This window comes from Balearica regulorum, chromosome 1, assembly GCF_011004875.1.
Source record: "Balearica regulorum gibbericeps isolate bBalReg1 chromosome 1, bBalReg1.pri, whole genome shotgun sequence".
NCBI classification, from domain to species: domain Eukaryota; kingdom Metazoa; phylum Chordata; class Aves; order Gruiformes; family Gruidae; genus Balearica; species Balearica regulorum.
Genome location: NC_046184.1, coordinates 8,023,254 through 8,043,387, shown reverse-complemented (window position 1 = coordinate 8,043,387; position 20,134 = coordinate 8,023,254). Strand labels below are relative to the sequence as shown.

Genomic DNA, 20,134 nt, shown 5'->3' with positions numbered 1-20,134 from the left:
CGGTCATCCCACCATAGCCATGATGATCTGCAAACCAATCTGCCTTTCCTTTCCAGGTCTGCCAGTGTCCACACACTGGTTTCAATTTGCCCAGAAAGTAAAAAATGGTCTTTTACATCTCCCTACTTATCTGATTTTGTGCAGGAGAGACATCTGGCTTCAGTCTAACGGTCCATTCAATCAAGATCTTTTTTTGAGGAGCATGTGGAAGGAGCATCCTCCATTGCTGCAGTTACCTGAATAGAAGTAACATTTGCAATTACACTGGCTGCAGCAAAAATCTCTCGGGCATCTTTAGCCTCCAGGGAATAAGGTGATCAACCCTGAGGTCAGGAAGAAACACTGTTCCTTAGGGCAGCATTGCACAGCTAGGGCTGCTTTGCAATTCCAGGGCTTTTCTTTCAAGGCACATGGTCCTAAGCCTCCAGGAGATAGAGTGGTAGGCTTTTCCAGCATGGAGATGTGTCCTGAGAAGGACCAATTTTTGCATAAGGTCTGTCTTCAAAGTAGACAGCAGTCAGCAGCTGCCCATTAAGCTACCCAGACTTTTTCTGTCTCTATCATTGATAGCAGAGCACACGCGGACTGTCTTGCATGTTCACATGAGGGTCCTTGTGATGGAGCCTTTCTCTATGGGTCATGCTGACAGCAGGACAGTGTGTGGGCAACCCTGCCATTACGGACATGTATGACCACACCAGCAGCGTAGGAGAAGCTGTTGATGGGCTTTAGTTGAAAGATGCCAAGCTAAACTGGCTTGCTTGAGAAGGCATTTTATGGATCCATTATATGTGCAGTGACATGCCTGGTGCTGTGTTTCAGGTCAGGATTGATAATCTCAAAATGCACTGCCTGCACAAATAAGGTGCAGAGGGGACAGGCAGTGCCAAGCACCTTCCCGTTCCCTGCACCTCCTGCAGTCAGTGATGTTCACAGACACCTCCTTCCAAGTGCTGAAAGAGGGAAAGGAAAATCTATCAAAATCCCTTGCAGTGTGACTGCGAAGACTCCTTCCCTAGCCCGTGCTGCTTTTGAACCCATTCATGCTGTACAGGATTGTGTAAGATTCTCCTTCTTTGGACAAAGAGACAAGATGTGCCAAAGGCAGAGATATAAACCTCTAGAGGGAGATGTTCCGTGGGCAGAAGAAAAGAAAATGGGGTTACAGAAGATAATCCTGTTTTCGTGGGAGCTTGGTAGGGGTAGCGTTTGCAATGACGTGCCCACGAACCATCCGTCTTCAAGAGGCGGCGAGAAGCAGAGGGAACACTAGGTCGTGCTGTTTCCCCAAATTCTTGTGCAGGGTGCTGGGGCTGGATTGCACATTTCTCACAAGCACTGAGGGTTGGGTTTTTTTTCTGCTGTGGGTTAGCAGAGAACTTTGATCACGCTGTTCGGGTATTCTTGCAAGGAAATTAATTGCATTTGCTGTGTGAAATGCTCTGAGCACAGACCAAAGGCGCAGGGCAGGTCTTTATAGGGAACCAGAGCTCCTGCGCTCAAACGTTAGATAATGCTACTTATATTATAGGGAACGAATGATGAATAACAGCAACAGTTTGGAGGGTTTAATTAGTCTTCTTGCTATTCCCATCAAGAGGGGAAAAATAAAGTGGGAATTCTCTTAGGATACAAACTCAACTGTGTGCTGACGCGAGGCACAAATGAATGCCATCTGGGCGCGGGAAGGAGGCAGCTTCATCTGAGTCTATTGTACTACTTTAAGTGTGTTGAACACTTGAATTCACTCTACCTTAAGGCTGAGCATTTAGCAAACTGCTGCAAAGTAATCCCGTGTCTCAGTAGGGAAAGAGCTCAAATGAGCGTTGTATTGGCTTTGTTTCCCTCGTAAGGTAAAGAAAACTCTCTGCTCCCAAAGAAGACTTTCTTTGTGTTCCTGCTGTTAAACTGCGGCTTGTGCCCCCTAAGGCTTTTAAATGAATACATGAAATCAGTGTGGGGATTTTGAGCTCTGTAAAATTCATTGCCGTGTGCGCACTTCAGCAGCACACAGGAGCTTTAAGTATTTTCCTTTAATTTAGCAGGGAGCTGTTGTAGCTGCTGTGGCACTTCAAAGACCATTCTGTGTATTGCTCCTGCACCTGACGAACACAAGGCCACGGCGTTGTTAAAGTGCCAGTTTGGAGGGAAATGGCTTTGCAAGCAGCAGCCAGTGCCGCCTGATGCTCTTAAGCCTGGCTACAGCCACGCCAGTTCTGTGTGTGCACTCTAGTTTGGTCCAGTTAATCCAGCTTCATACCAGCTGGGACCATCCTGAGCCTCTTGTCCAATCTCTTGCCTAAACATAGACCACCTGAGCTGGTTTCTGTCTGCTCATGGAGTCCGTAGTGCCTCCTGTTTGAGGAGGATTTAGATATTTTCAGTGACAATTTTTTTTTTCTGGAAATCACGTGCTGAGGACTCTTCGCTTACTAGAAAGCATGTGGCAGATGTGCTGGGACATGAACCATGTTGTCAGACAGAACCAAACCTCCCTTAACTGCATGCCACAAACCTCACATGGATTCAGAGCCACAGGACACGTGTTGTGGATCTCAGAGACCTGAGAAAAGATGAACTCCAGAAATAATTTGCAGGCGATAAATGGTGGCAGTTCCCCAAAACCCAGTCCAGGCTGGGCTGGGCTAGCTCACCTGCTGCTCCCACAGCCAGGGAGTCAGACTGACCGGCAGCCCTTTCCCTGTCACAACTAACCAAATAATTTAGATGTAAACCTTGCTCTTGTGCCTGCCTTTTTAACCCTATTCTTGAGTTGATGACTGGAAAATTGCCCTGAGATGCAGCAGACTGGTAAGAAAATGAGAGGTTTCTGCTGTTTAGGTCACCAGGCTAAGTCCTGTTTGAGTCAGTGGCAGCCAACAGATGCAGACGAGAAGGCTGGGTTTGGTCACCCAGAGGCACGAGGCAGCTGTGAACCTGGTCCATCTGCCTAGCTGGGCGCTGGGCAAAGCAAAAGCAGCGATTCAGTAAAACCGGCTAATGCATCTTTATCTGCTTGGTAAAAAAGTATAAAATGAGAGGATGGATTCTGCGTGCTGTCTGTGAAATGAAAGCTGTCGACCCTGAGAGGGTAAGTGCAGGTCTATGAGCAGGCATATGTTAAGGGACCTGCACACACTGTCCTGGAGGTAGCGTGGTCACAGAGCACACTGCCAGAAAAAGCCATGCTCAGGACGTGTGCTCGTATCACAAAATAGCAGGAGGTTGGAAGAGACCTCTGGAGATCATCTCACCCAACCACCTGCTCAAAGCAGGGTCACCTACATACAGGAGGTTGCTCAGGGCCATGTCCAGCTGGCTTTTGAATATCTCCAAGGATGGAGATGCCACAACTTCTCTGGGCAACCTGTGCCAGTGCTCAGTCACCGTCACAGTAAAAAGCACATCTCCAGCCCTGCTTCCACCAGCCTCATCCCAAAGGGCACATTGCACAGATTTCTTGTCTCCCGCAACAGAAGGCCAAGACACCTTGGCAAGACAGGTGTGATTCATTTTATCTGTGCTGTGCCTATTTCACAAAGAGAGAGAAAACTTCAAATGCCAAGGCAAGCAATCAGGCTTATAGAAGATCCTCAAAATAAGGAAAAGCATCACTGTTACAAGCAGCAGCTTTTAATGTTTTTTTTCCACTCTTCATGTTTCTTTTTTCTCTTTTTTTGGCTGTATAATAAAAAGTTTGAAAAAGACATAGTTCCCCATGCTTCAATCCAGAAGCCATCTCTCACTAACAAGGGTTAGGAAAAATGCTTTTATTTTACTGTCTGACAGGTTTGTTTGGGAGCTTTTGATACAGGGAGTTGACAGAGACCTGGATGCAGGATGTTCCCTTGGTCTCAGCTGTTCCTGCCTTCCTAAGCTATGTTGTGACCATTTATATCTCAAAGCTACTGAAAACATGGTATTTGCTTATAAGAAGTGCAGTCATATCTGTCAAAGACTATAAAACTGTAGTCCCTTATATGACATAATAACTGCACAAAGAGGCACCGCAGCTCCAAAACAGAATAGCTTAATTGGTTTGCTTTCCCAAGGAGATACTGGGCCAGACAATGAAGCACAACAGCTTAAATCTACACTTAACAATAGCTTCATCTATAAATAGCATATTTTTAAGCAATGGGAAGAACATTTGGGGTAGAACTAGATAGCATTTTTCAGATGGATAGTTTATTCGCTAATAAATGCAGTTTCAGGCTGACTGAAACTATCCACAGACTCAGGCTAAATTCAACTAATGTTTTCTGTTACAAAAAAAGGGGGCCCTTTTTTTCCTGACAAACCAGAAAACCTCTGGTTTAACATTTCAACATGCAACACTTAGATCACTCACTTAAGAAAACTCATCTTCGAATTCAGCTTGATTTAAATTTTTTATTTTGAAAAGCATATCTGCAAATGTAATTAATTATTTTATTTTGGGTCTACCCCAGGTAAATTCTTTCAGCTTTATAGCTGGGAAAGCAAAATATTTAAGAGGGACTTTCTTAGTCTGTTCCAATAGGTCTGCTCTGGGGCTTTGCTTGATTTTTCCAGTGGCTTTGGAGTGTGAACATAATGTACAGCTGGTGAGCTTGTCTTTACAGCTGATAAAGCGAGTTACACCAGGGTCATGTTGAAATGAACCCTGCATACAGGTCAAGTACATAAAATAGAGTTCTCCTCCAGCGGCCTCACGTTACAGACCTGATTTATGTTTCCAGCACTTGTGGTTCTGTTTGGAGCCTGGCATGGTTATGTGCAATCTGCCCAGCCAAGCTTGAAAGCTCCTCTTTTCTCAACTTGCTCGTATGGGGAAGGTAAAAGGTGTAAGAATCAGCTTTAAAAGCCAGAGATTGATGGAGGCGACACCAGTGGGTCTTGCTGCACCAAATGCATTTGCTGTCTGTAATCTGTGGGAAGAAAACTTGCTGAAATAGTTCTTGCAAACAGACAAAATATACCTTTTCCAGGCAATCTAACATTTGAAAAGCCTCATTAATAATGGTTGCAAAGTGTGAAGAAACTGTAGCTTCACTCTGTGGGTCACAAGGCATTTTGCAAGTATTATCTGAGTGTCAGAAGATAAAAGGGAAGAGATCATTCTAGGCCTGATTTTCATAAAGGTTTCGTGTAGGTGCTTGGAGAGATTATTAAAAACTTCTAAGCAGATTAAGTGCACAGAAGTCCTCTTAAAAGCAGTGGGGTTTAGACACCAAAAGCTATTGCTTTTTGCAAATCATAATCGAAAAGAGGACATTTAAACTAAGTAAATTCAGGTGTCTAATGCACGTGCTTATATAGACTACGATGTCCCTGCATTGCTCTGCAGTCCGTGCAGGGTGTGGGAAGGATGGGAAAGCTGCATCACACTCCTGCTCCAAATCACATTCAGGAGGACAATCTCTTTGAGATAACATGATGTAACATTACTGCTCTGCTAGGTCAAACCAAGGTTCATCTACTTCAAAACCCAGATTCCAACAGCATCCAGCCACAAACACTTAGGAGAAGGGTAAAACAAGGGAACTGTGGGCACATACTTCCCAGTACATCCTCTCACTGCCCAAAAGCCACTAGCTCAGCTACTTCCTGACTTCATCATGTTTAACAACCCTTTATGGACCTTTCTGATGCTCCCTCCCTGGAAGTGTTCAAGGCCAGGTTGGATGGGGCTTTTGGAAACTTGGTGCAGCAGAGGGTGTCCCTGCCCATGGCAGGGGCGGTGGTGCTAGATGATCTTTGATCTCCATTCCAACCCAAACCAGTCTGTGATTCTATGATAATTTGCCTAATTATATTTCCAACCCGCTTACACCATTGGCCTCCCCTGCATCTGCTGGTGATACTTTCCCTACTTTCATCATGTGCTATGAAAATAAGAGCTTTTTCATTTTCTAAATCTGCAGCCTCATCATGTCATTGCATAGTCCTTAGTCCTGGTGTCATAGCATAAAATAATTTAAAAAAGAATAATCCTTCTTTATTCACCATCTCTGTGTCCTTCATGATTTTATACACTTTGATCGTATCTTCCCTCTGTCATCTTTCCCTGCCTGAATGCTCCTTACCTATGTAGTCCCTCCGCCTAAGAAATTGTTTCCTAGCTATATAGGGAGCCTGTGGTTAAAGCTTCTTGCAGGTTGCTACATCGGTCAGTGAGGATACATTCCCCTTGCCCACTATTGAAGCACAGATACCTTTGAGATGGCACACAGCAGGCGTTGGACTGTCCCCAGTGCCAGGACTGAGCAGGGAAGGGAATGGGCAGAGTCGTATTCAGCTGGCTTTGTGGAGGAAATGTATGAGGCAAGAAAATAATAAGCCAGTTCAAATATATTGTCTTCTGGAAGTGCATTTCTGGGTACAGAAATGCTGCTTCTCTGGGATTCACAGATCACAAAAAGTCTGCAAACCTTTTAAGAGAAGCCACAGAGAAGCTACTCTAATCATTCAGACCTCAGTCCATGATGTGCTTAGTGGTCACAGCTCCCAAGGAGGCCCTTAGGAAATGTAGATTCTCAGCATTTATAATGATCAGTCCAAATATACATGACAGAGTCAAAATAACTCAGGGTTAGCAACCACATCCACGGTTCAAGTGTGTTTCTCATTCATTTCCCTGTGCTCAGGTCTTGTTCTCAGAAGCTGGATTTCGAAAACTGGTTGAGAAAGGCTTTCTTCAGCAATCCTGCCTGCTGCCTTTTCCCATCCTGTTTTGTTTTTCAAAGTTGCCCTTCACAGTAGAATGAAAAAAAATAAGACTTTTCCAGCTTGAGGAGACAACAGCTAAGGGAGACAGAACAAGAAAAAGCAATGGGTTGCAATAGGTGAGAAGCGAATGGCAAAGCATGTCCTAGAAAAGTGGGAGAACCACACTCCTCCTCCATCTGCTCAGCACTCTGCCCATTTGGGTGCTGAGGCACACATTTCTCTCTCATTTTGACAAAAAAACTTCTGTGCTGATCACAGAAACCATCTCACCACAAGTTTGTGAAAATTGGCCTGTTCACCCTAAAACTATGAATCTTTGTTCTGTTCGATATATGTATTTAAGAACATCAGAAAGGTATTTTCCTAGATGATCTACAAAGGGAAATGCCCCGTGTGTGTGAATGTCTCCTCATTCCCTCAACACAGTGAGACAGGTCATATAAACCAAGGGGTATGCAAAGGTGCTTGCGAGTGACTGAATTATCACAGATTAGCAAGTTATTAACATTAATTTAAATTAATATGGTTTATGTTATATTACAATGTGCTGGAAGCATGCAAACATCTTCACTGCAAGGTGATGACTAGTAATCTGTTAAGCCACGGTAATTTCAGCTCTTGCGGTGCATCTGCCTTCTTGAGGGAAAAGGTGTAATGTTTAATGCTGGTTTAGCCAGTGACAGGTGAGTGCCGCAGTGACATAAATAAAATTTGCATGTCCTTGGTGCTTGAGTCAGAGCACACCAAAACATCCTTTTGAAATGAAGTAGACCATATATTTTAATGTGCACAGACATCAGAAAGATGTTTGGAACAACAAATGGGTGATTTTCTTTCCTGGGGGCTAAATGTTCCTTGTGCCTCCCACTGTTCACATCCAGGGCCAATCCAGTAGACGTGCAAATCTCAAACCCAGCCCAGATCCTGTCCTTGGAGGATCTCAAAGGCTGAGCAATTTTACATTGCCGCAACCGCAGATGTTAAGTGGGACTTTCACAAACTTCAGCTGATTGCTCAGGTGGCACTGAAGGCTTTTGCCATGCAATCCCAGAGCAGCAGGGATCTCCAGGGATGTGGTCCCAGCCGTTAGACTGTTTCTTTGAGTGTTTTCCTCTTGCTTTTTAGCGTGTGTAACATCTCTGTGCTGTATGCTTTTTAATCTTTAGAGGTCTCTCACTGCCCAGTACTGCTAACCTTCCTCTCTGCCTCTCCGAGCCCTTTGATCAGGGCACTGACGTACAATTTTCACCTGACGTACCCTTCAGTATCAGTGGAGACATGGCCATATATAACTGTTGGGGACCTGCCCCATTGACAGTGATGAGCAGCTTGATTTCCAGGCTGCTTTTCCCTCCCGTATCTGTGCCCCCTTCCCCTCATGCCGCTGCCCCTTGCTTTCACCTGCGGGATGAAGCATGTCTCAGAGAAAAGCTGCTCTCAAGGGCTCGGAGCTGAGCCCCTGAGCAGCTGCGAGCAATGCAAGATGGTGCTCCTCGGGACACTTTCTCCCTCCTGACCTCCAGGCAGGTGAGAAAATGATGTAGGGAGATACAAAACCCAAGGTAGGTGGCCAGGATGGTGAAAGAATGGGAATTTTTCATTTCATTTTGGTTGCTTTCCTTAAAGTGATGAATAAACCCAAATATCCCATCTCATGCCTCTACACCTGCCTGTTTTCCTCAGCAACACAAGAGTAGTCTGCAAGCATTGTCTGTCTATATGTAAGATCTGATAGCTGAAGGAGGAGGGATGTACCAGTGAGAAATGTATGAGTTTATTCAGCTCCAAAATTGGCCTTCTCCATTGCTCCAGATTAGCCAGCAGGACATCTAGGGCTTGGTATGGTATAGAAAGTGTGCAAAGGTACAGAGACAGCAAGAAAACCCTTCTGTAGGTGTTTGTGTGACACCTCACACCTGGGGGCTGGTCTGCTGAGCTCGGTGGGGTCCCTGATGCAAGTGACTCTTAGATATGGAACGAGGAAAGAGAAAGACAATGTGAGTGAACATCGCTGAGAGAGAAGACTCAGTAGACGCTGTGCCTCAGCAGAGAGCATAAGCACCTTCACCTTATTAATAATTTCCTTTTTTAAGAAGGAAGAGGGTCTTCTTGACGCTGTTTGGTGTCTGGGCTTTGCTAGAGTGCACCTCTCTAGTGAAGGGCACACCACTGTTAAAAGTGTTTCAAGGCTGAAGGAATTAAGGATCCTGGCTTGTACCTAGAGTCGAAACAAAAATTGCTGCAGGGCTTAAACCTGTTTTTAACAAGAGTACGTAGCCTGCCAGATCTGGTGAGAGATTAGCAATTTAATTATACAGGCCTTGGCTTTTTGCTTCCCTCTAAGTGCCTAAAACCCCTCCAAAGAGGACCATTACCTTGCCTTTTCTTGCTCTTACATCAACAAGACAGTTCAGAACAACATAAACACAGAAGCAGGACGGGTTCCCTTGCAGAGCTCTCAAGGTTTTATAGCTAAGTGCCTCCTGATGGATCTGTCAGACCAACCCGAGAGAGCAAAACCCGTCACTCCCTGGAGCGACCATTAGTTTTATTTCCAGAGTCCCTGCAAGTGCTTTCCGTTTGTCCCCTTTGAAGTCAACCAGGAGAGTACGGGCTCTTCTCGGACAGCTGGCTGACTTAGCGAGAGGAGGCAAAGTGAGCAGCCGGGCTGCAGGGATTTGGGGCAGAAAGCCTCAGCAGGAGCCTTCGGGGATGTTGTAGAGGATGGCTGAGTGCTGCGTCACGTGGGAAGTGGGAAGGGCAGGTAGAAAGCTGCTGAGAAACATCCAATCTGCTGTTTGAAAGGCTGTTTGAAATAGGGAGCCAGGAGGAGTAAGTGACAGCCAGGGCCTTTTTGTGTTTTCCATTCACAGAAAGCAAATTTATTAGGGATTGTGAGGTCCCATACCATAAACAATGAACTCTGCAACTGTTTTACTTTCCAGCACTGGCTGTGAAGCATTTTCAAACAGTCCTTCTTTGCAGAGGCTCTTCATAGGTGGGAATTGTCTTGTCTTACTTGTGCAAGTCCCTCCATGCACATAGCCACTGCAGCCCCCCGATTTGCTAAAACTGTATTGGCATCTCTGGATTCAGCCCTGCCTTACTCTCCCAGCATCACTTACCTCCCCAGGAGGCATGCAGTGAGCCGCAGGGTTTGGGTCCCACCGTTGGAGGTACTAGAGACTGTTTTTGCAGTAAGATTCCTGCTAAGGAGTGTAGGGAGCAGATGCCATGTGCTTTTAACAGGTATTTTCCTGATAAATGCCATTATGACTCAGAAAAATAGTGATTTCTGCATCCCCTACGCCTTTGTACATCCACAGGGCAGAGCTGGGAAATGATCAAACCCCAAGCACCAGGCTGCTGCCACCAGAGATGTTGGCTGTCTGTTTTACCTAAAATCCTTCAACAACCAAAGCAAGAACATCAACTCTGCAGGCAGCACAAGAAATCTTGAGAGGATGTAATGGAGCGTAATCAGTGACAGATTTGTCATCTCTATTCCATCGCTGTGGAGGAATCGCCGCTGATCGTTTCAGCAAACCACCGTGGCAGAGGAGACCACTGCCTGTTCAAGCTGGTTTTATGCCATGTTAAGCCAGGCTTCAGTTTCTAGGACAAGGAGAGAGAAACTTGTTTCTCTTTGGTCAGTCATTTGGCCCTGGGGTCAGCCTGCTTTGGGGGTTGTGCTGGGGTGGGGAGGGGATGTAAGACAGGGTGCAATGGCACACTTGAGGTGTTACGGCCTCCCTGGTCCTGATTTGTGCGATCTGATCACACCGTCAGAGGTAAGCCACACTCCAGACTTAGGATCAGAAAGTCATTTGCACAGGTCATATTGTCAGCGGTGTTGTGCCTTTACCTGGCGTGACTTCCAGTCTGCTCCCTGGAACCATCTGGGAAATTCAGCTAATGCGTCTTAGGGTTGTGTAGGAGCATTGGCAGCACCAAAGTGGCTTCCAGCCTTATTTGCTGGTGGGTTTTGTGAAGATGAGGGCACAGGAAGAAGGTACCCTCTGGCTCTTCCTAGACTAAACATCATTCCCAGGACTACCTGCAGTGGCAGGAGAGTGGAGTGGCTAATACAACCAAGGTGGTCCTTCCCATCTCCTCTTGCTGCTGACCCTTGCCAGGCTTTGAGGAGGGGCTTCATCCCACTGAGCTGCCAAGGCTCCCTCCAGCAGTCAGTGGAGGGAAAGGCAGAAGGATCACAGCATGAATGGCCTTTTTTTGGAAGTGCTTGTTGGTTGTCTTTGACCATGGACAGCGAGGTGAGGCCTGTGTTGGCCAAGATACCCTCTAGGGAGCTCGTTGAGCGTGAAATGAATCTGGGGGGACCAGATGTCAGGTCATGGAGAATGGCATCCCCCGGGAGTCTCACACTTCCTAAAGCCTTGACTCCTCCGACCAAGTGATTACCTGGCAATGCCAGACTCAGTCCGAAAATAAAAGATTTTTTACCCTTCACCATTCTGGGGAAGAGCATTAAAGTACAGCGAAGTATAACAAAACTAGGAGGCAATGAGAAAGAGCCCAAACAGTATTTTCTTTTTTGAGTTCCATAGTTGGAGGCTTTTTTTTTCAGCAGATAAAATCATGCTGAGGTCTGATTCATGTTTTTTTAATGCCTCAGAAGTCTGCAGTGTCATTCTCCTGGTTTGGCATCCTAATTCAAAGTGAAATACATAAAGCCAAAAAGGAGTGTGTCAAGGAGTTTCTCTAGCTTTCATCATCTTTTTTTCCATGAGCAGGCACTGTCCTTTTTTAACTGACTAGCAATGTGTAAAAAGGAATAGAGGGAAGGGCTTGGTAATAAAACGTTAGATTTTTATTATTGTTTTCAGTGGTATCAGGGTAGAGCCTTTGTGCATATAATATCAGCTAAACATTCAACAACTGAAACTTGTTCTTACCAAGCTTATAACAACTCACTGCAGCGTACTTGTAGTGTCAGTGTCTGGCTATTAGGACAAATTAACAACTATTAATAGAAGCTGTCGGCAACTGGATACGGACCGTAAGAGGAGCTTTATCTTTACGCAAAATAAGGACATGAAAAAATACGCGAGAATGAGACGCAAGCTCCCGCGGCTCTGCAGACCCTCACGGGTGCCGGCCGAGCTCAGGGTCTGCGCACCCCTGCAGAAGGTGAGCTGCTCGCGCCGGGGAGGAGGTGGGTGCCGGGGGATGCGGAGGGCTGGGACAGTGCAGGGGTGACTTCTGCAGGAGTTTCCCAAAACTGAAATCTTTTGAAGATGAAGAAGGGAGGGGAACAGAGTGGGATGAGAAGGTAGGGATCTCTTCCCTGAGAGATGGAGACCTCTGGGACATCCTCTGGCCAGGTTAAATGAGAGGTTGCTTCACTACATTAAGTCTCTTCACATTCGGCTAAAAGAGCAAGTGGGAGCCCACAGGGGCTGCCGAGAGCGGTCAGTTAGGAGCAGGTTGGAAAACCATTCTCCCTAAGCCTCATCCGCGGTCAGGAGAGGGACAGGTTTCTGCTCCAATCTGCCTCTAGAGAAACTTCTCCCTCTCACTGACTGCGTTCAGAGCAGCTGCCTAAACAGGGGGGTTAAAATCACTGAAAATCTCCCTGCTTCCCTCCATCCCCCATCACCTCTACAACATTTTATCATGTGCATATTTTAAAGTTTCAGGACGTTGCTTCTTCTTGAGTCATCAAGCTCTCTGAGCTAACAGCCCATGAGTCACATAGCAGGAAACATTGCAAATGTTCCTAAATGCCCAGGCTTACAGGACGTGCCAGGGAAATACTCTGTCATTGCCTGGGGATAATTTCTGTGAGCTGTGTTGGATGTGAGCTAGAGGAGGAAGGAGGCAAGGGGATGTGAAGTCTGGTGGGTCAAGCATGGGACATAGTTCCCGTACTTTTAGGTGTATTGGATTCCTCTGTGCCTCCGTGTATCTCACTGTAAGTGATAATGTGAGCTGAGACCATCGGCCGCATCAGGCAGATTAATTGTATTCTGCTTGCAAAATACCTGGGAATCTCAGAGCGAGGTGGAGGGGGTGTCCCCTGTTCACTGCGGAAGACCCAGGCAATAAAACCCTTCAGCAAACACAGCGTGATGGAGAGGGGCTTGGCTGCCCAAAGCCCCTCTGTTGTGGACTCCAGCCACATGGGTAGCACCAAGGATGAGGACCGCTGTTTGTCTCACCGGGGCCCCAAATGTCTTGCGGTGCCAGACTTTGTAGAAATACTAATAGCAGAATTACGGGCATGCATCACCAGGGGACCATAAATATCATTTTTAATTAACTGGATATTCTACAGAGGAGACTTTGTGCAGTGCTGCGAGACTTGGGAACAAAGTTCAGCCTGTCCCTGTGACAGAGCTCCAAATTTCCCCTGCTCTTTCCCAACCCAACGCCAGCAAACAGATGTGCTCTGTGCCTCCTATTTATGTGCTCCCAAGAAATTAGCACCCCGTTAAGCTACACAATGCAGTGCATTTATTTTTATTTCACTGCTGCAGCCTTTCAATGTTAACTCTGCACTCTTACTGGAATCAAATCCAGGCTAGCACCAAGAGCTGCTTAAATCAACAGCCTATGAGGGCATGAATTTTGTGCAGCAGAACTACTGCCTATAGCTTAAGATAAATCAGCCCTCAAGCTGCAAAGTCCAGTGTTTGATCCAGGTCCAAAAGGGAAAGGACAGAGGAAGGAAGATTTAACTTTCAAATACCTGAAGCTGGGACTGTGATTTGTCTGCAGACCCATTTTAACGCAATAAACAGCTATATTTATATCTCCTGAATGTGCCTATTATTTCAAGATCTCGCCCAAACGAGTGAAAGTGACATGACAAAGCAGCACTGTAGAGAGCCAAAAATGTATAAAAAGCAATTGATCCATTATAGATGCAATCTCGGGCAAGCTCAGTCTATTTTTAATCATTTTAATAATGCAGCTGATTTGCTACATCAAGGAGGGGAGCTGAAGAGGGCTCCCTCCCAGCAAGCTAAATAATAGGCTCGTGTGGCTCAGTGGCATCTGGACATCTCCAAGTGTGTGCACAGCACAGCCATCTCCCAGGGAAATGGTATCGCTGTGGAAGCCCTGCCCAGCATGTCACCTTGAGACGTGGGAGACCCCAAAGCCAAACGCACGATGCATTAGGAAAGCAAGAGAAGCAGCCAGTGTGACATTGAATTGTGGCAAATAGGATTATAAAAGGTGAAAGATTCTTGATAATGTAAAAAACCTCCACATTTCTATTGCTGTGATTTTCACAGGTGAATTGTGTTGCAGAGAGTGCTACTGTGGGAGGCAGACTTGGGTATGCATAGACTAACCAGATTGGGGGACTCTTGATTTCTCCATGTTCTCCATGTTCTCCATGTTCTCCATGATCATAGCCCTCTCCCTGGTTGAAACAGCCAAGACCCATCTGAGCATCACCCGCTCAGCTCATCTGTGCCAAAGACAAAACAGTTCCTCCATCCTTGGGTGGCTTGTTTGGCCCTGGAGGAAGTTTGGAAGAAAGAAAACTTGAGGTTTCCCCTCCCTTTTCCAGAGTGGCCTTTAAATAAGAGTGCATGTGAGAAGGACAGGAGGCAGATGCCTTCTAGCCAAAGGATGGCTTTCAGGGCATTCAGTTAAATCATGAAAATAAAACAATGTCTTAGTTACAGAGAGCGGTGTGAGGCCATCAAGGGAAGAGGGACCACCCAGTGCGAAGAGCAATGCAATGAGGGCAGTGAAAAAAGTCAGACAGCAGCAGTTATGCCCAGGAAGGAGATGAGATGCTGGCTGAATATAGCAACAATAAACCAGAAATTATAGCTGTGATTTTTAAACTTGAAAGCCGAGTGCTCTACGACACCTGGGACTTTTCAGAGGCAGGATGATCTGGGACTCCATTTCACTGACGCTAAGCTCGCTTCATAAAATAAAACAGAAATATCCACGTTAAAGGCTATAAAAAGGCTGGGATGAGCCTTGATGCTAAACCTGCTAGGGTAGCGTGACTCCGGTCATCACTTTGCTTCTTTGTAATACCTCGGGGCTGCTGGTGCTTCCCATCTGGGGACTTTCTTATAAAAACGTTTATCTTGTTGTCGTGTGGAAGCAGCATTTTTTCTCCGTTATGGAGCTATGTCAATCCCACTGCGGGCGAGAGGTCAGGAATGGGACTCCCACACTCATTCTTCATCTGGCGGCACGGGCCAGCCCCAGCCTGGCAAGCCCGTTCAGCTGCAAGCAATGACTTCTCCATCCTATTGCCAGCAAAGAGATGGACAGACACGTGGGATCTCAGCTGGCCCGTTGAGCAGCCCTCAGACATGTTGTAGTCTTGGCTGGCAGTGCACTATGTACCTGCAGGCTTGGCCCACGTAGTTTAGGATGGGTTGCTGCTCTCGAAGGAAAGGCACATTAGCCATCAGCCATGCTCAGCCCCGTTCTCCACGGATGGTCTTGCATGTCAGCTTTGCCAGCAGTAATACAGTAGCAGGTCAAGTAGCTGCCCCTCCATGGGGTGTCATCACTTTGGGACAAAGGCAAGACTTATAAATAATGGGAAATAAACATACATACATCCCTCTTATAAAAAATAAATAAAATTTAAAAAAGCATACCTGCTGTGAGAGAGACAGGTGGCTCCCATTCAGTAGATCGGAGCTACAGTTTGCTTAGGCCATTGATCAGCAACCAGTATCACACCACTTCCACAGCTTCAGCGTTCACACATCTTCCATGCAAGCCTAGCAGTGATATCTAAAGGTCTGGTGACTTCATGGAGTCTCTGACATTTCTGTCTTTTGGCGGTCAAAGCATTTCATGGAGAACTTTGTTTTGCAGAGTCTGGAATTGGCTTAGGCATTTAGGAAAATTCGTGGTAAATTTGGGGCAGCTTTCACATACAGGACTGAAACTTAAGAGTGGTCAGACTGGGTCAAAGCAAAGGTCCACGCAGTGTCACATCTCCAGCAGTGGCTATGAGTGATGCAAAGAGAATGGAAAACATACATGATACTTTCCCTGTATATTCTCCTACCTTCCCATGTTTTCAATTCAGAGACCTCTTGTGTTGGGTGTGGCCTCTAGATGTCCAGTGTCCTTCTATGGGTTTATCATCCTTTAATTTGTCCAGTCTTTTTCTGAATCCAGGTAGAACTTTGCATTCTTACCATCCTTTGGCAAGGAGTGCCACAGATCAACTATTAGCTGTGTTTGAATCACCTCCTTTAATCTGTTCTGAGCATGGCTCCTGCCAGCTTCATTTGATGCACCCTTTTTCTTGTATTGGGAGAAACAGCGAACAGTTGATCCCTTGAAAAGGGTCAACTCACCATCATTCCGTAGATCTCCTCATTTTCTCCTTCAGGCATCTTCCCCCCCCCCCCCCCCCCCCAGACCAAAGAGTCCACTTTGCTTATCTAGTCCTTTCTTTACTTTTTTTTTCATTTAATCATCTTTACTTCCTTTCCTTGAATCCTCTCCATCTCTATATCTTTTCTGGAGATAAAGGGATCAGAAGATAGTATTCAAGAAGTGCACCCTGTTTTTATTCAGTGGCATAATAATATTCTCTTTTGCTTGCCCCTTGGTAATTGTGAATATTTAATTTGCTTATTCCACCACTACTGAGCAATGAACTGACATTTCATAGACCTATTATAATCCAAATATCTTACTCCTGAGTGAGCCTAGAGCCCATAATTTTATACATGAAGTTCAGAACATTTTTCCTGCCATGAACATTACTTCACATTTGGCTACATTAAATTTAATTTTCTGTTTTATTGCTCATTCACTTAGTCTCTTCATATCTTTCTGTAGGTCCTTGTTCTCACTACCCCAAATATGGTCACCTGTAAACTATGGTACATGCTGTCACCTGTAAACTATGCTCCCTCACTGCTCACCTCTCTTCTCAGGTTGTCTATGAACAGGTAGAGTAGCACATGTCCTCACCCAGATGCCTGGAGAGAACCAAAAGGCCATCTCCTTGTTGCCTTGATTGCACAGACTCAAGGTTTGTAGGGCTCCTTCTCCAGAGACACTGTGTCATAGCTAATTCCCGTTATCGGAAGAATTTGTTTCATTTCACCCTGGAGCATAGCTCTGAGGTTGGGCCGTAGGCTGATCTTCATCCTTTGATACAGCATTAGGTTAATTCATTCATTGGAAAATTATCACCAAGGCCTTCAGCTGACATTGAAAGCTACTGCAGTATGGGGTCGACTTGGCATCCTGAACCAAGGTGAAGGCAGATGGCTGTGCCCTGGGCCAGCTGGAACCTGCTAGGCTTCACACTTACCTCCAGATTCAGTGAATTACTGCAACCCAACCTGGAAGTGTCAGGTTGATGAGTTCCTACATCCAGGATTTTGTGTGTGAAGGAAAGCTGGAGATGGAAAGAGGATTTTGGAAGCTGATGCTTCTCTGTCATCCAAGTTTACCATGAAGACGGGACATCTCTCTTCACCTTTCCCAAAGGGAGCAGCTTCATGCTTTGTTGCAACAGATCTATTATTTGTTCTCAAGAGAAGAAAGCATAGAAAAAACTGTGTAAGACATCAAAAGACTCATCTTCAAATGTTCACTTTGATTATTTAAAGCAGAGAAGTTCATAAAAGTTCTCCGCTAGTTGGTGGTAACAAGTCCCAGTTTGCTGCAGCTGAGTTGCCATCCCATCCCACACTTGTGGGCTGGCAAAGGCATTGCCCCAAATGGGCTTTCACCCATGTTTGTCATACATGTTCATAATCCACAATTACTGAGGACTTGACCCCTTGGCTACACAAGTGGAGGTGACCCAGGGTGCCTTTGCTCATGGACTCCATGACCCAGGCATGCTTTCTTGCCTCATACAAGAATAATCTGCTTGTTCTCCTCCCCAGACTCCTCTGCTGCCATCTTTGCAAGCTGGCCTGGCCCAAATGTAGCATCCTGGGACTAATTACTCTCAGATCTGCTCTCTAACCCTTTCTTGGCAGCTTTTGGCTTTACTCACTAAACTTTTTACACCCCTGTCTTTGTAAGACAGCCGTTGGAGGATGACTTTTTCCTACCATCACCAACCACCTTCACCCTTGAAACCCCCCTAACAAAACATTTCTGGGACCCAGCGTGTCCCTACATAACATTTCAGCTTTTGAAAAAGATCATATTTTGCTGAAATATCATTTTGGCAAAAATGTTCCAACTGTCTCCACTTTTCAGCTCTCTTCTGATATCTTATTCCCAAATGGTAGAAGAAAACTAGGAAGGAAGTGAGGGGAAAATGTGGGTGTAGAACATCCTGTTCTGCACAAATACCCTGGTGTGCTGTCAGATGGATGCTCTGCTTTAAATAGAAGAGGTCTCATGCTTGCAAAGGCCAAAATAATAAATTCTCAGGAATTAGAAAAGATGGAAATAATGATTTAATAAAGAAAGTGTTTGGACTTACTGCATTAAAGAATTAACCGAGTTAGAGCTTCTCATTACTACATGTGATCTCATTTTTGTGTGTGCCTATAATACACATGCACAGAGGGTTTAGGAATAGTCTCTGGGGAACTCAGTGAAATTTTGTTTCTTGTTTCTTGTATTTGAGAGGCTATTTCTGTAAAAGAGGTCATCTGGGGTGAGCAACGTTAAAGTGAGAGTCAGAAGAGAGCCAGTGAGATAGATTGAGATGTCCTTAAGCTGTGGTGCATTTTGAATAAGTTCTGATTTTAGATCTGATTTTGTGACTCTTTCTGCTACCCACTTTTTGCAAGGGGTTGAGTGAAACAACTTTCTGCACTCTGGTGACCTTTTTTTCTTTACTGTCAGTAATTTTTTTTTACCACAACCACACCAACTGCTTCAGTTATCACTGGAACAGGGACACTTTTTTTTTCCTCATCTTCTGTACATTTTCTATATTTTAGAACTGTTCCCATTGTGCTTTTCTTTGAATCTGAAATTTTTAGTGCAATTTGAAGGAAAAATGGAAAGAGAGATACCTTTGGGTACAAAATACCCTGCACTCTAGGGATTAAGAAAATTTCACAGGACTGACTTCAGCAAAGCAAATTTTTACATCAACAACATGTTTCCCAAACCTCTGACCATCTCTGAAGACAGTTAATATTGATCAGTAGGAGAATTGCTAAGCTGAATATTATAACTGCAAGAGTCTAAGAGCTGGTATATCTCATATCTCTGCTATTTATTGTTGATAACTAATAGAAGCCCAGGCCATGTAAAGCTGAGACTGGGTGAGAACCCGTGAACCCATTCATCCTCCTTGCTGTCACCAGTGGAGCATGTGGTGTTTTTAGTGCCAGGTGTTTCTTGAATGGGAATAGGGGAAGCCATTATGTGTCCCCTTAAGCAATTTTCTTGTGCCTGACACTATTTTCTTGATCAGTTTTGAAATAATCTTGAAATTCATCTTTGTGAAGACAAAAATGAGCCTGTGTTGGAGTCAAAGAGTCTGTCACATGGACACTGCATTCTGACCCTGGAAGATGTCTCCTGTTGTTTTTGCTGTTGCCAATACGATGCAGCTACAGGGACAGCCAAGAGGCACAAGTGACGTGGTTGCCCTGTGCTATTGAACAGTGGGATCCTACAGAAAAAGGTCTTTAATTTCATATTTCAGTATGTAACACATAGCCTTTGTGCAGTAAATGGGGTGGGGAGGGGAGAAGTGATCACATGTTCGGTTCCAGTAAAGTTCTTGTTGTGGTCAGATGAGTTGGACAGTAGTATCAGTTAGAGGCAGACAAATGCACGATTCAGTCCTGGTGGACCTCTGTTGTCTCGTACTGACACAGCCCGAGCGCTGCTTGCTGCGGACCAGGGACAGGGACCTGCAAAAGGACAGCCACATGTCCTTGTACCCTGCACTTGTAGAGACTGTAGCTTCCTGGGAATCTCTGAATTTCCACACGTGTCAGAGGAGATGAAGGCTTACCAGCAGCCAAGTCTTCTTCTGCAAATACATCTAAAGAGCAGAGCATGTGAAATCCCCTCTGCAGTGAAACCCACGTGGCCCCGTGCAGCGGTGAGCAATGCATGCTAGCTCACTCATCAGCATATTGCACTATGGTTCCCTGAGTTTTGACTGCCTTCAGTGTAATACCCTGCAAATATATTTCTTTGTGGTTTGATCCATGCTCGTTAAAACACCCCTCCGCTCAGACTGGTGAAGATAGACACTTTGTCAAAGCTTTAATGAAAGGGCAGCATGTGGATGATGAACAGGTTTTCTCTGCAGTAGACAAGCTTCCCGTGCTGGGTTTATTTCTGGAGCAGCTAACCTATTATCTGAGGCAGGGCCTTGTGTGAATGAGAGTTGGTCCATCCGGAAAATGAATTACATGCCCTTCTTTGCTATTGAAACTATCCATCATATCCTGTCCCAAATGGTCTATCATGTTGTTGTCTAGTAAAACTCGGCCATCAGAGGCAGCTC

At 45.4% G+C, this 20,134-nt stretch overlaps 1 protein-coding gene across 3 annotated transcripts in view; it reads left to right on the top strand.

The window, feature by feature from the left end:
• FRMD4A (FERM domain containing 4A) overlaps positions 1-20,134 on the top strand; it is a 383,039-nt gene that overhangs the window by 133,530 nt on the left and 229,375 nt on the right. Inside the window, exon 1 of one of the 3 annotated variants that reach the window (XM_075767219.1) lies at positions 11,494-11,862. The exons of the other annotated variants lie outside the window; for them this stretch is intronic. Within the exon in view, the coding sequence (XP_075623334.1) occupies positions 11,767-11,862 (96 nt within the window). The 5' untranslated portion in view covers positions 11,494-11,766. Of the gene's footprint in view, positions 1-11,493; positions 11,863-20,134 lie in introns of those variants that run through there. 3 annotated transcript variants of the gene reach the window in all.